Genomic DNA, 13,818 nt, shown 5'->3' on the forward strand with positions numbered 1-13,818 from the left:
TGTTCCTGGGTTCCTTTGCAGCGAGGGTCTTGGGCAACGTTTTGATGAGTGAGCTACGCCTCACCGTTAGGGCTACATACGCCGTGATTCGAGTGACGGGGTAATTAACCATGGCCAGGTGTCAGGTAGGAGGTGGTTAGTAGAGCTGGTTTATGATGAGCTTCCATCCTCCCCTTGGGTAAGTAGAGGCATATGAGCCAGTCAGCCCACACCCGTAAGACTTTTAGACAGACAAGAAGACGATTAGTAGCTCCATCGCTGAAAAACAGACGTATCCACGTAACTACATCACTGTGAGAGCCTAAAAATTATCTAGGATCCTTCATTGGAAAATACCTAAACTATGATGAAATTAAATGCGTAAATTATCAGTTGTTCTATTTTCTGAGGTAATAAAAGACCCGAGGTAGGTAAATAGAGATAGTATGTTGAGCATAAAACTAATTATATAGTTTCATTTTGTCATTTCAACGCTGGCTGTCATAGTAAGCCCTTCTGCAGTAAATAATCTCGCAGTTTCAACAATTTTCTACTGCAAAAATCGGGAAATGCAACTGATTCAAGGCTAATTTACATCTTAATGAAATAAATACTTTCAATAATCCACGAGTCCTGGGAAAAATTGCAAGTATTTATTCCAATGTGGAAAAATTCCACTCCATCACGCTGGACTCTTCAGATTTTATTATCTACTAAATTTAATTCTTTGTAGCAAGAATCAGAATCATACAGCCACCAGGAAATGTTATACTTGCGTACAGCATAGAGCACTTTTGTCTTTTTGAAAAAAGATCTACCCCAATGTTGAGCTACGAACTAATAGCTACATATTATAATCAATAGTTATACTGATCAAACTAATAATGGAGAATTTCTCAAGTAAATGGGCATGCGATATTTGATTGAGGAGGATTAAATGCATTACAAATAGATACAATTACTTAGCTAGTGATCTCTGTATGTTTCTCCGAAAAACAGCCGCGACATAACTTTATAATTAGAGTAAATAACATATAAAAAGAAGAATGCAAAGTGCAAGTTCCCAAATACGAATTCTTCTGACATACAATTTCACTCCTCACAGCAAACGTAAACCTCTAAAGAAAAGCCGTTAACTTCGAAAAGAACTCCAGCGTTAAGGCTCCCGGATACCTAGTCCAAAAACTACGCTGCAGACGTCTGGGCCGATTCGTCTGACGCCTCTGTTATTCAATGCACATAACATTTGAATGCATATTTACGAAGAAGAAAGATCGATATTTGAAAAGATTATCGTAATTTTTCATTTCTCGTTTTTCACGCTGCAATATTGACCACGGAAAAACACGAAATCCGGTAAAATTGGCTGCCTGCTACGGCGTGTATAATGACGAAACCCAAAATGTTTTACAGTCTTTATAAACTTTAATCCTTTATCTTCATATTAATTTATACTATTTTAATGTAGTCCTCATAGAAGCGGCACTAAATCAATCTATGCGAACCTTTGCACGCTATTTTTGCGCTCTCCACGGCGGCGACGTTCTCCCTTTCACATCGCCCTCAGCCACTGAGCGAGTCTCATCGTGGCAGTGGAAGGGGACAACGCTTGTATGGAGTCTCTTGCCTTCAGTTCGCCGGCAGCCGCCGAGCTGCCGGGTATGGCGGGAGAGAATGCTGCGTCATTGCTCTTTGCCGCGTGAGGGTCGCTCTTGTATGTGTGATGCGTGCTTCGGAGCCGAATTTTAATCTTGTCCAACAACACGCTAAAGGACATGAATTGTTTCACGGTAGGAGCGCAGAACGCCACGTACTATTTAACAGTGCCTTATTGCCAAAATACTGTCATACCATGATGATTTTTCCCTGACTCTTTTGTTCCGATGCAATTACAAAAAAAAAACATATCAATACAACCAAGATGCATTTCCCACATTGCATGCGAGGAGATATACTTCGTACATTTGCTATCGGTAATGCCGGTTTATTCTCAGCGAGGAGGATTGCTACAAATGACCCTGGTCAGTTTATATCCGCTTCAGTACTGCATTTTACCCTGATACATCTGTTCATTTCGAGATTAAAAGTTTCCTCTCATCGGTGCAATCTCCCTTGCCATAATTTTATACGAAAAATAAGATCAATTACATTAATTCTGCTAAAAATGAAAGATTAGCTTTATATTTATGAGTCTCGAATGTTTATTTTTTAAGAAATTCATTAGTTTAAATGCCTAAAATTATGTAACAAATATAATTCTTGATAGCTCGAGTCACGTCATAGATTACGCATCGTATACCAGCGTGCAGATTTACATCCGTGTGTTCTATCACCGAAATTTTCCATTTTTTGTAATTGAAGTTTTTTATTACGTGCAAGTCAAGAACTCATGGACAACTTGTACTATGCATGATGCATGGAAACATGTTTGCTTAATTCATAAAAAACTTGCTAATTCTAAATTGGCAATTGTAATAAAAAATGCTAATTCTTCGGTGCATGCATTTGTCAATTGACAGGAAAATATTTAAGACATCGGTCTCTTACAACCCACGCTTGCACTCTACGGTCCCTAAAATAGAATTTTTCTTGGCTTCTTTTTTGTCTATTTGATCAATTGAGCCGGAAACTTAGATGAGTAAGTTATAATGCAAAAGATATGGCAGCATTTTCGAATTCGTTATTCCTACATACAGGGTAATGGTCTAATTTTTCTGTGGAATGAGTGTCGTTTTTTGGAAACTTAAAAATAGATAAAATATTTTAGGACTAGTTTTGTGTCTCTCATTATTTTAAACTTAAACAGAATATCATATCGCACACTATTTAATTGATTCAGGGATCCATAATTTTTTAAAGAGGTAACAGGATGCACGAATGAGGAAAGGATTCCGCACTCGCGTCATCGCAATCCACGCAACACCGCATATTTTGATATTTTGCAGCATAAAAATGAGATAATTTGATTCTCATCTTCCCACTGTCCTATTCGTCTCTCGTCAATCCTTAGACCCTTGGTTTTTACTGCAAGTTCGCTCGCAGTTTCATCATTATCAAGTAAGCCTTATAAATCGAAAAAATAGGCATCAGTTTCAAATAATGTTACATTTTCATGGGTATCGAGTGAAGGACTTCTGGTTAAATTAGAATGAAATCACTATGGCAAATGCTTATTTCTTTTATCGGAATAATCTTATATTTCCCTTGGATTGGAACTGCCCGAAGATTTTTTAAATCTGGGACGGAAGTCATTGGAATATATGGTTGCACTGGACGCTTCCTCCGAGACGATACAAGTTCAAATCACGCAAGTGATAAAACAGAGTAGCTATTATGGGCTTATCTTGAACTGTTCGTGATATCTGGTGATTTTTCCGGGTATTCTTCCGCGTTTATCCATTTTTAGGACGATATTTCGCCAAGGTTCCAGTTGGTTTCCTAGGTCCACTGAAGTGTCGATGAAGAACAAAGAAGGCCGCTACTACCCGAGAATAATCAGGGAGGCAATTGAAATCGCCACAACAACAAAGAACTTCAACCTTGAAGACGGCTACACTCTCTCCAGCGCGAGGAAACGGGTCCTCAACCAATCAAGGCACACCTCCACAAAAAAGGCGGAAAACGGGGTGTATATAATATGAACAACTTTATGCATCTTTTCAGTGACATCAAAACTATCGAAAAACTTGCCCAACATCCTTGCATCTGGGCGGAGACCTCAATGGCAAAAATACCGACTGGGACTTCAAAACTTTCGCCAGAAAAGCGAAATATAAAAACACCACAAAAACCTACTATGGAACTGAAGAAATCCCTGATTCCAAGGAGGTAAAATTCCTAGGAATAATGCTGGATCCAAAGCTCTCTTAGAACAATCATATAGCTTACGCCACCAATAAGACACAAGCAGCAAACAATTCCCTCAACCCTCTGCTCAACAGGAGAAGCCGAATGAAACTCGACACCAAAAGAACAATCTACCTTGCCATGTTAGGCCCTCTTCTCACTTACAGCTACCCAGCATGGGCAGGGACTTCATACTCCAATCTAAGCAAACTATACGTCAGCCAAAACAAGATACTCAGACGAATTGTTGATGCACCATGGTTCCTCAGAAATGACTATATCGCAAATAACCTAAACATTCCTCCCCTCTCCCAACACCTAACCAACCTAAAGGACAAATTTGAAAAATCACTAAATACAATAGACAACACTCTCATACACGACATATGGGACTACCATCTTTTCAGTGGACCTGAGGAAGCCAACTGAAATGTAGGGGAAATATTGTCCTAAAAATGGATAAACGCGGAAGAATACCCGGAAAATCACCAGATATCATCATAATCTCCGCGGAAGCTTACTTGGAAACTATTGAACCGCTCGTTCACATCACTGGGCCTTAGGTCGTAGGCGGCGGAAGACTGACTTGATGTTTGTGTGTTCATTGATGTTGCCACTTGGTCCTCCACCTCTGGCAGCCCTTCCTTACTCTAGAATTTATACGCTATTATTATTAATAAAACATGTGCACCTTCCCATACACAATTTCGTCGATTTACCTGCGAAGCCAATATTTGCAGTAAATACGCCGCAAAAAGCATATTTTTTAACGATATATTTTTTTTACTCACGTCTCGAACTGAAAGCTTTGGTTGGATAAGTAATCGTCTCCAGAATCTCCCAAAGAACAAAGGAACATATTCACCAATAAAATAACTTTTTAACAATTTTATCAATTTACTTTTCATGCGTGAATAGATTATGTGAACATTCACGCCCATTCTAACATTGGCAACAACGTCCTCCAACGATACACCGCCTGAAAATAGCCAAAATTATTGAGTCCGTCGTGCATCGATACTTATTTGTCAATTTATCTGTAGCATTTTATAAAAGTAAAATAGTAAAAAAAATATAAAATTAATTTTTTGCGATAGATATGTTATGCTTCGTTAGTTTTTACCAGAAAGACTTCTGCCGGGAATTGCATTTGAAAAGGGATTTGAAAGTTTTCTTTACAGAGTAGCGCCATGCAAATTGCATTAACATATGAAAAAATATGATATAAAAGTGAAAATCAAAGAAAAGAAAGCATATTTTTTCATGAAGAAAGCATTGGTGAAGTGGTATAGCACCCTTGTCCGAAACTTATTTTATTGCTGGCACTGATAACTCAACATTTTTATATATCTCACAGCGAGCATCATTGTAATATATGGTAATGAACAAATTGATAATATTAACAGTGACTCCAGAGATGCTACAAATACAGATCTAGAAGATACTCCGCAAACCAACAAAACAAAATCTGACGCAGAAATTGCCCATATGGTGATGGTAGAATTTATGCCACCTCCCATCCCACATAAATATTGTGGTGGATATATGTTATGGTAGAGAGGAAAGTTAACTTCAAAAGTAGCTTCAGTATTAATTGGGAAGCTGAGTAAGACAACGGTATTAATTAATCCGGTAAGCGGTATGGATTCTGGTTGTAGAGTTTGAGGAACGACCCACCGACTTAGTAGCAGTTCAAGTCTACAAGTCCGCTATCATTCGTATGGAGATAGAAGTAGACGAGGTAATAATAAGTGAAATGCCTGGTTTAAAAAAACCAAGTAATGATGGGGAAGTATAACGCCTCAGTCGGGGAGGGAGGAAGGGCTGGGAAATAGGAGATTTTGGGTTAGGAAACGCGAAACGAGCGGGAAGAGAAATCAAAAAAATATTGCAGGAGAAACAAGTTATTCGTCACAAAGACCTAGTCCAATTATCCTAAAGTGCAAAAGTCCACCAGGAAGAGTCCAAGGGATACGGAGATACATCAGAAAGACCACATAATAGTAAAACAGATGTAAAGGAATGGCGAAAAATATATCCCATTCTCCCTAAGGTGAACGAAACGAAACGAAATATTCAAAAGACTCGTAAAATAATAAAGGTGAGGAAATAGAACGTTGAAACTTTAATGGGAATGCGAGGATAGATTACTAGAAACCTCTGGAGATTCGTATGACAAAGAAAACTAGGATAACGAAGGAAATTAAAAAAGAAATGGCGGTGATAAGGAAGTGGAAGAACGTAGACACAGTACAGGGAAAATTCTAAGTAAACATAATCATCTATTACGGTGAGAAACTAAGAAGGGAGAAAGAATTGGTGGAAAACAAGGAGAGAGACTGCGAGGAAATGGAAAAGATTCAGAAGTAACGAGAGGTAGATGCGTTGTACGTCAAGGTGAAGTCGCTATCTGGCGGCAAAAGAGGACAAGCCATGTCAAAAATTAATGCTAAAAATGGAAGAATGCTAACTGAGCAAATCGAAGTTCAGAGTAGATGGATGGGGAAAGAGGAGGATCTGCATGGCATCGGAAACAGGCAGGAAAGATTTAACATGTAGAAGAAGCAGTGGTGTGGCATAATCTTGAGCCAAGGAAGAGGCCGCTTCTAAGACATGGAAATCAAGGGAGCTCTCCCTGATATGACCTTCGTCTCCCTGATTTCGCGACAATGGAAAATAAGGCAAAGTGGTAATGAGAATATTAAAGAGAAGAATAGAGAAAAGGACTATCGATTACTTGGGCGAAGATCAGTTTGTATTCAGAAAAGGTAAGTAAAGATGTTGTTGAAGTTTATTCGGGATTGCCACCGGATAAGGTTCTCCATCTCTGCCGACGTTTCGATGGCCATCGTCATCAAGCCCTGATGACGATGGACGACTCGGCCATCGAAACGTCGGCAGAGATGGAGAACCTTATCCGGTGGCAATCCCGAATAAACTTCAACAACATCATTTGCCGGGAAAACCTCAGATCTTTCTTCGGTAAGTAAAGATGCTATTGCGGTTATGAGGTCGCTCGTGAAGAGGAACCTAAGCTATAATCAGGTTGTGTTTGCCTTATTCGTGGATTTTGAAAAAGTATTTCATAGAGTGGACTGGACAAAATTATGGATATTCTCAAGAAAATAGACGTCAGTTGGAGGGATAGGCGACTCATTTGTAATCTTCATTTGGCCAATACTGCGCAAGTGAAGGTAGCGGACGGAGAAACTGGGAGGGCAAGCTTTGCCCGAGTAGTAGGGCAAGACTTTTCACTATCTCCATTGTTTTCTGGAGTATACGCTGAGGTGATGGCAAGAGAAGCGTGGGATGAGGTGGGAACTGAAGTAAAAGTGGGAGGAATGATGTAAAATCAGTAAGGTTCACGGACGATCAGGCGTTGATTAGCCAGTCAGCAAGAGGGCTGATGAGTATAGTGGATGCATTAGACAAGAGATGCGATGAATATGGCATGAGGATTACTCACAAGAAGACTAAAGTCATAATTAAGTTAACCAAATTTCCAGGAAATATAAAATTATCCACGCAACGCTTTACTCCCTCCGAAGTAAATGTTACCACAGAGTAAGAATATATACTTACTCTATGATGTTACCCAAAATTTATTAAAACAATTAATAATGTGTTAGTACAATCATAATTAAACTACTTGATAACCTTCTGGGGAGGGGTATTAAAGTTCGAGCAATTGGTTGCTGATTCTCCAAAAAGCAATAGCTTGATTGCTATCAAATATAATTTGAACCGTCCTTACCTATATTTGTAGATTTACAGTTCTCCCTTTACGTCATCATAACCTTTTCTAAGTATTCAAAATTTTTTACCCCATAAGAGGATATAAACCTAAAGAAGAAGCTGAAAACAATGCATTAAATTTAAGATCTACAAAAATTTATATTTTGCCGACGCGTAATTTTTCCGTTCAAACGCTCATTTATCTATGTAAGACGAAATTGTTTTCTTGATGGTCAGAAATTATAAGAGGATCAAATAGTTTAACATATTTTTTAAAGATTAAGTAAGTGGTAACTTATTGTAGAAAATCCAAATAAATTAATTGGTTGATAGTGCGTTTAATGCTCAATATATTTTTTTTGCACGGCAGGCTGAGATTTAACAAAAATTGCTATTTTTTCGAGCATTTATTATGTTTCGTATCTGGTCTCAGCTTACTAATTTTTTCAATTCGTATTGTCATTTGTTTTGAGGTATCCTACAGGCAAGACCTAAATGGGATTCCTACTTTATCCTAATTTATTTGAAATGCGCTCTTAATGATGATTCCACGGATAAATAAAAATAAATTGGTCAACTTATTATTTATGCGGTTCGTAAAGAGTCACGAGCTACGATTGAGACACAAGATAAAAGTAGGTGGACAAGAACGGAGAAAGTGAAGCGGACGTAGACGAAGAAGAACGACGAAGTGTAGGACATAGTAAGGGAGGAGAGAAAACTGTGTTACAGGAAAGAATGTTGGTTAAGTGAGAGATAGAAAGGAAATAAGAGATTTGATGGAAAGGAATTTCATAGTGAATTGAAGAGGAAATGATAGGAGGAAGTACAGCCAGAATGTTTAGTAAATACTCATTACAAACCTACCTTAATCGGTAGGTTACTTTAGTAATTATATATAAATTTTGGCACATATTTTTGTACGGATTATAGTTATGAAATTTTTATAAGTGATTAAAATACCATAGCATGCGTCTTCGTTATCCCTAACGTCCAGTTGCAGCCTTCAGGAAGAAGAAATTTCCTCCCGAGATTCCACACTTGATGATTACTGTGAAATCCGATAAGGAAATATTTATCTGAAGCGAAGATCAAAAGTTTCTTTGAAATCCAGGGGAAACAGAATACTCCACGAAATATACGAAATAATATAGAAACGCATTGTATATTTTTCTTTTGTACTCCAAGTGGATTTAATAAAAAAATTAGATGGACAAGGCTTTATGGGAAAACCTCATGGACGAGAAGTTAAAAACATTTTACCTTCTTCCAGAAATACTTAAATTGGAAAAACTAAGAAATTAATATTTTTATGTATCGGGAGTTACGTTTTTCATTGAAAACGAAATCTCTAAAACATTTTGACGGGTTGAAACACCATGAAGAACGAACGATATTCTCAAAAATGTCAAGGAATAATAAAACTGTACCTTTCAATTCTTACTTGCCTGATTTTCTCGCTACTACATGAGATTGCTTTAATTAGTAACCAAATCAATTATTAGAAATTTTTTGAATACTTCCGGGTTTTTGGAGACGAAATTTCACCAATCTCTGTGCTCTACACTTCCGTAAATAATATCCATTTCCCAATCTCGAAGACCACCGTGTTGCCTTGAGATTCGTCTACTTCCATGCGGCGCAGAGGCTGAGCACGGTGACACTCGGCTGTTCAACAGTCGCAAACCCGAGCGAGAAGGTTCCCAAAATTTCAGTCATCTGAACCCATCCCCTCCACATCGCCTCCCCTCCCTTCCCTAAACACTGCCCCCTATGTTCCCTGCCTCGAGTCCAAGGCCAGTTGCTAGTCGGCTAGGCTCGCTAGCCACTAGGCCGAGTTTTTGAGGGGTGGGGGAAAGATCCACAACTCGAAAGTGGCCGATGTATCCGGGAGCCTTAACCTTTCAAGGATCGCTTTTAGTTCTTTGTGAATAGAATTTGACTTCAGGCTCATGTTTCCTTCTCTCTCTCTCTCTCTCTCTCTCTCTCTCTGGAGTGGGAAGCGGTAGTAGTCCTTCCGCGCGGAGCAGGCCATTTGACGCACCCATTGCCGATCACCCTAATCACCCCATTGCCCTCCTGGCGTGAATTCGGGTGCCGTCAACAACGGCCCCTGCGATTGGTTCCACTGCCCGCGACCTCCTCGTCAGGGGCGGCAAATGGACTGGCGGGAGAGAGCGGGAAAAGAGTGCGAAAGGGCAGGTGGTCAAGAGGGTGCGTCGAGGGGTCAAGGGTGGCCGTAATGGGTCCGCCTGGGAAAGGCGGTCGGTCGGGGGGAGTGCATTACTTGCAGAAAGAAGGAGGCGGGAAAATTGGAAGAGGCAGTGGCGGGGAGGAGCACTGGGGTCCCACACTCCGATTCCAATCCGCCCATCTCCCCGCCGTTAGCCTCGCGTCAAATGGCGCTCCCGCCGCATTCCACTGCGACCCCATTCGGCGCAATTCGATCCCCCGCGCCGGCACACTCATCTGCGCCTCCTTTCATTACAACTCATCTGTCTTCCTTTTGCAGGGGATTGCATCATTCATAGAGCTCTCATCCACGGCCGGCATTTGCATTGCCGTCTCCGAGAAGATCCTTCGCAACGCCAAAACCGAAGACTTCGACCGGATAGTAGAGAAGCTGTTTACCAAACCCAACGCCAGGGGAGTGGTGATGTTTGTTGACGAAGATAACACCAGGTGAGTCGTGCGATATTTAATGCATTCTCTGGAATAGAGAATCGCATGTATACGAGGCAATTGTATTAGAAAGGTACACTTTTAACAGTGCACCTCAGCAATATTAACCACATCTTTTTGTAGATGAGCACAAATTCGGATAAGTCTGTCCTTCGGCATACATTTAAAGCCATTACAGTCTTTGAAGTCACCGTTAATGTCAATGCCTCCCTCGGAATAATACAGCAGGTTCCTTCATCACTATACAAGCAAGCCTTTCTTCATATAGAAATTTGTGTTTTACAATATAAATGTTGTCATGAATGGAAACGCAGTAATGGAGAAAAAACCTAATTTGTGAATTAAGGAATTAAGTTTTTTGATGCTGATAATAACAAGTCTTATTATCGACAGAAAAATGTTATGATCAAATTTTGGAACAATTTTAGACGATTAGGCAAGCAACGGAGACAGTTAAATGATCCCCTTCGATAGTCGACTCTACTCAAATTATTATCCATGGAAATATTTTGTCAAAACTACAAACGCAACCTAAGACTTAAAATTCAAGCCTCACGTTAACATAAACGTGATTCGCTCCATGTATTACGAGAGTGGCTGAATCAAATGCAATTCACCGCTTAAATCAATGTAGTGGTAACCATTACTGCTGTAGTGATCGCTTATCACTGATGAGGCAATACTTTTAGAAAAATATGATTTGAATTTAAATCACCACCGTAGAGACAGACACTTTCCCATGAAATTTAAAAATAAAATCGTAAAGTATACTTCAGCGATTCCATTTTTATGTACTGGAGGACGTATACGTTGATACGTATTTTAGAAATAAGAAAGATAACAGATAATAGAGGAAGAAACTATCAAGGATTAAACTGAAGGATTTTAGTATGGAGGTGTAGAATTACGTTCTCGAGAAGCCACAAGCTTTCCGCAAATGATTATATAAGATTCCTAAAATTTAGCTGCCACAATTTCACTTCTAATTCATAATACGGGTATAACAAGTTTACCCATTTTTTACTTATATAGTATTTTGAAAAATCATCCATTAAAGGTTTTTTGATTTGACTAAATTGACACCAAATGCGATGGATCCAGAGCTTTTTTTATCGAAAAAATAAACACTATTTTCATAGTGATAAAAATAATGCCATGATCGCCATATAATCATCACGGTTGAAGAGTTGATGTGTGAAGGTTATTCCTTCATTTTTCGATTAAATAAGTCTAATACTTTGAATATTACCTTCAAAGAAACCATACCATTCTTTTGATGTACTTAACCTTTTTAAGAAATCATATCATTAAGCGAAAAATATTAGTTTTATCTATTAATTAAATCTTTCATTGATAGATATTCATTGCACCCTAAGTGGATTTCACTTAAACATCGTCAGATGAATGAAACTTAGAGACAGCCTGGGTCATAATGGATGAATGAAAGTTTATAATTACAGGTGATGTAATTAAATTAACGTGATTGGTACGTAAAATCTGTTCAGTGATGTTGACCACGTAAGTTCTGTCTGTAGACTAAGAATTAAATTAAGTCTTTCTCACAGGTCTTGAGATAGTATTTTTCCTTTAACATTGAAGCCACAATTGTGACAGGATGCAGTCCCGAGAGAAGCAATGGCAGCTGCTAGCGGCACGAAAAAGACGGATTTCGCTACTTATAAGATCAGATTTACGCAGTACATTAATGTCCTAATTTATATCCTACCTAAGAAATCTGGATAGGAAATAAGGCATTGATTTTAATAATCACATTGATTTGTGAGCCAATTGTAGAATTCATAACAAATAACGGATGAAAATTGAGGCATAGGTTCTATATAATAAAACAGTGTATAAAATCTATGGTAAATATATAACGCTTAATATTCTACTTCCCGCTGTTCTTGAAAATCGGAATTCCACATCATTGACGCCGAAGTCAGTAAATTTATTCTTAAGGACACTTCACTTTTGAATATTACATTATCCGTATTTCAACTTCAAATTTTCGATTGCACACACAATACTTGACATTTAAGGTTAAGCATGAAGCAAAGCACAGTGCATTGAGGCGTTTATTCCCTTCCATGCAATCCAGGAAACTTCTCCAGGCAACTATCCGGGCGAACAAAACGGGCCACTTCTGGTGGATTGGGAGTGACTCATGGGGCGCCAAGGTGTATCCCGTCCGAGACCAGGAATGGGCCGCTGAAGGAGCCATCACTATATTGCCACGGAGGACAGCGCTGGCCGGTAAGCCTTGCCATCACTCCGCACGCCACTTTACACTCGACCACACGAAAACCCCGTAGATGTTGTCCTACCTTGTCGTGTGCACCTAACTTAAAAAATACACTTATAGAAATAGGAAGAGTTATTCATTGCAACGTGATACAAATAGAAAAAAAGTGCAATTTAAAACTCACTCACCGATTACTAGTCATCGTCACAATCACCTCCGTCCCTAACAATTATGAAATGAATGAAGTTACTCTATGAAATGTTCAATAATTGATTTCAGAAAAAAATGAGAGAATTTTCCGTTGAAAGCATGAATTCCCAACAAGTGCAATGCATAACACAAAAATAAATTGAAATAACTGTATATAAAATTTATTCTTTCATCCGATAAAAATATCGCAATTCAGTGAAAGTAGACACCATTAAAAAGCAGAATTTTGAGCACTACACCAATTTTGAGCGCCCTTAGAGTTTCGGAAATGAAGTAAGATCGTGCAAAACGGACAAAAGAGCACAGAAACTGCGGCACCGATCTCAATGCGTAGCGTAGATTGTCGTGGGAGCCTTTAGGGGCCTTGACGGCGAGTAACAACCAAGTGGATAGTACGGAAGCCTTGAAAAAAATTAACATGTGCCAACTCTCACGGCAATCGGTGACATAGCGTCGATTCCTAGTGATATCGGGTAGGCAACAATTTTTACGCATCTCTATTTAAGTAAGATTAAGTACTGAAATAAAAAATGATTCATATTTCAATTTTCTGATAAGCATTTACACACAAAACAATTTTTCTGGGTAGGGACACAGTGCCAACTATCTTATACCAATGAAATAAAAAGAAGCTACCCCAGTTGTTGTAACATCGCGGGATAATTGATCTGAAGATGATGGGATAATAAATTAATTATGAGTATATTAAGAAACATTTTCAAAATCCACCACCGCACAGTGGTCCCAAATCGAAAAAAGCTGGCCAAAATTAATTACGCCGTTGTTATTATGTATATATTTGACCTAAAGGTCTATTCTTATTGTTTTTGACCCGCTTATTCTGAATTTATAACTATTTTTTATGTATTTGCAATAATTTTATTGCTATTTCACATTTTGTTTTAACAATTATTTTTTTTTAACATTGGAATTTGAGATTATACTGGTGATAGTAAATTAAAATTATGCATATCATAAAACTGAATTAGTTATTTAAAACATACATAAATGCATATAAAATGACTGCATTGTTTATTTTTGGACAAATTTTGAACAACTTATTTTGAATGAACAAAGAGAACATTTTCTACTTTCTCATATGTTTGATCGTATTTGATACGAAA

At 38.5% G+C, this 13,818-nt stretch overlaps 1 protein-coding gene across 1 annotated transcript in view; it reads left to right on the plus strand.

Moving 5' to 3' along the window:
• The window catches only part of LOC124170767 (metabotropic glutamate receptor 6), a 472,918-nt gene that overhangs the window by 418,674 nt on the left and 40,426 nt on the right, over positions 1-13,818 (plus strand). Inside the window, exons 4-5 of the mRNA XM_046549709.1 lie at positions 10,073-10,242; positions 12,341-12,495. Coding sequence (XP_046405665.1) covers positions 10,073-10,242; positions 12,341-12,495 — 325 coding nt within the window. The remainder of the gene's footprint in view (positions 1-10,072; positions 10,243-12,340; positions 12,496-13,818) is intronic.

Source organism: Ischnura elegans, chromosome X (assembly GCF_921293095.1).
Source record: "Ischnura elegans chromosome X, ioIscEleg1.1, whole genome shotgun sequence".
Classification (NCBI taxonomy): domain Eukaryota; kingdom Metazoa; phylum Arthropoda; class Insecta; order Odonata; family Coenagrionidae; genus Ischnura; species Ischnura elegans.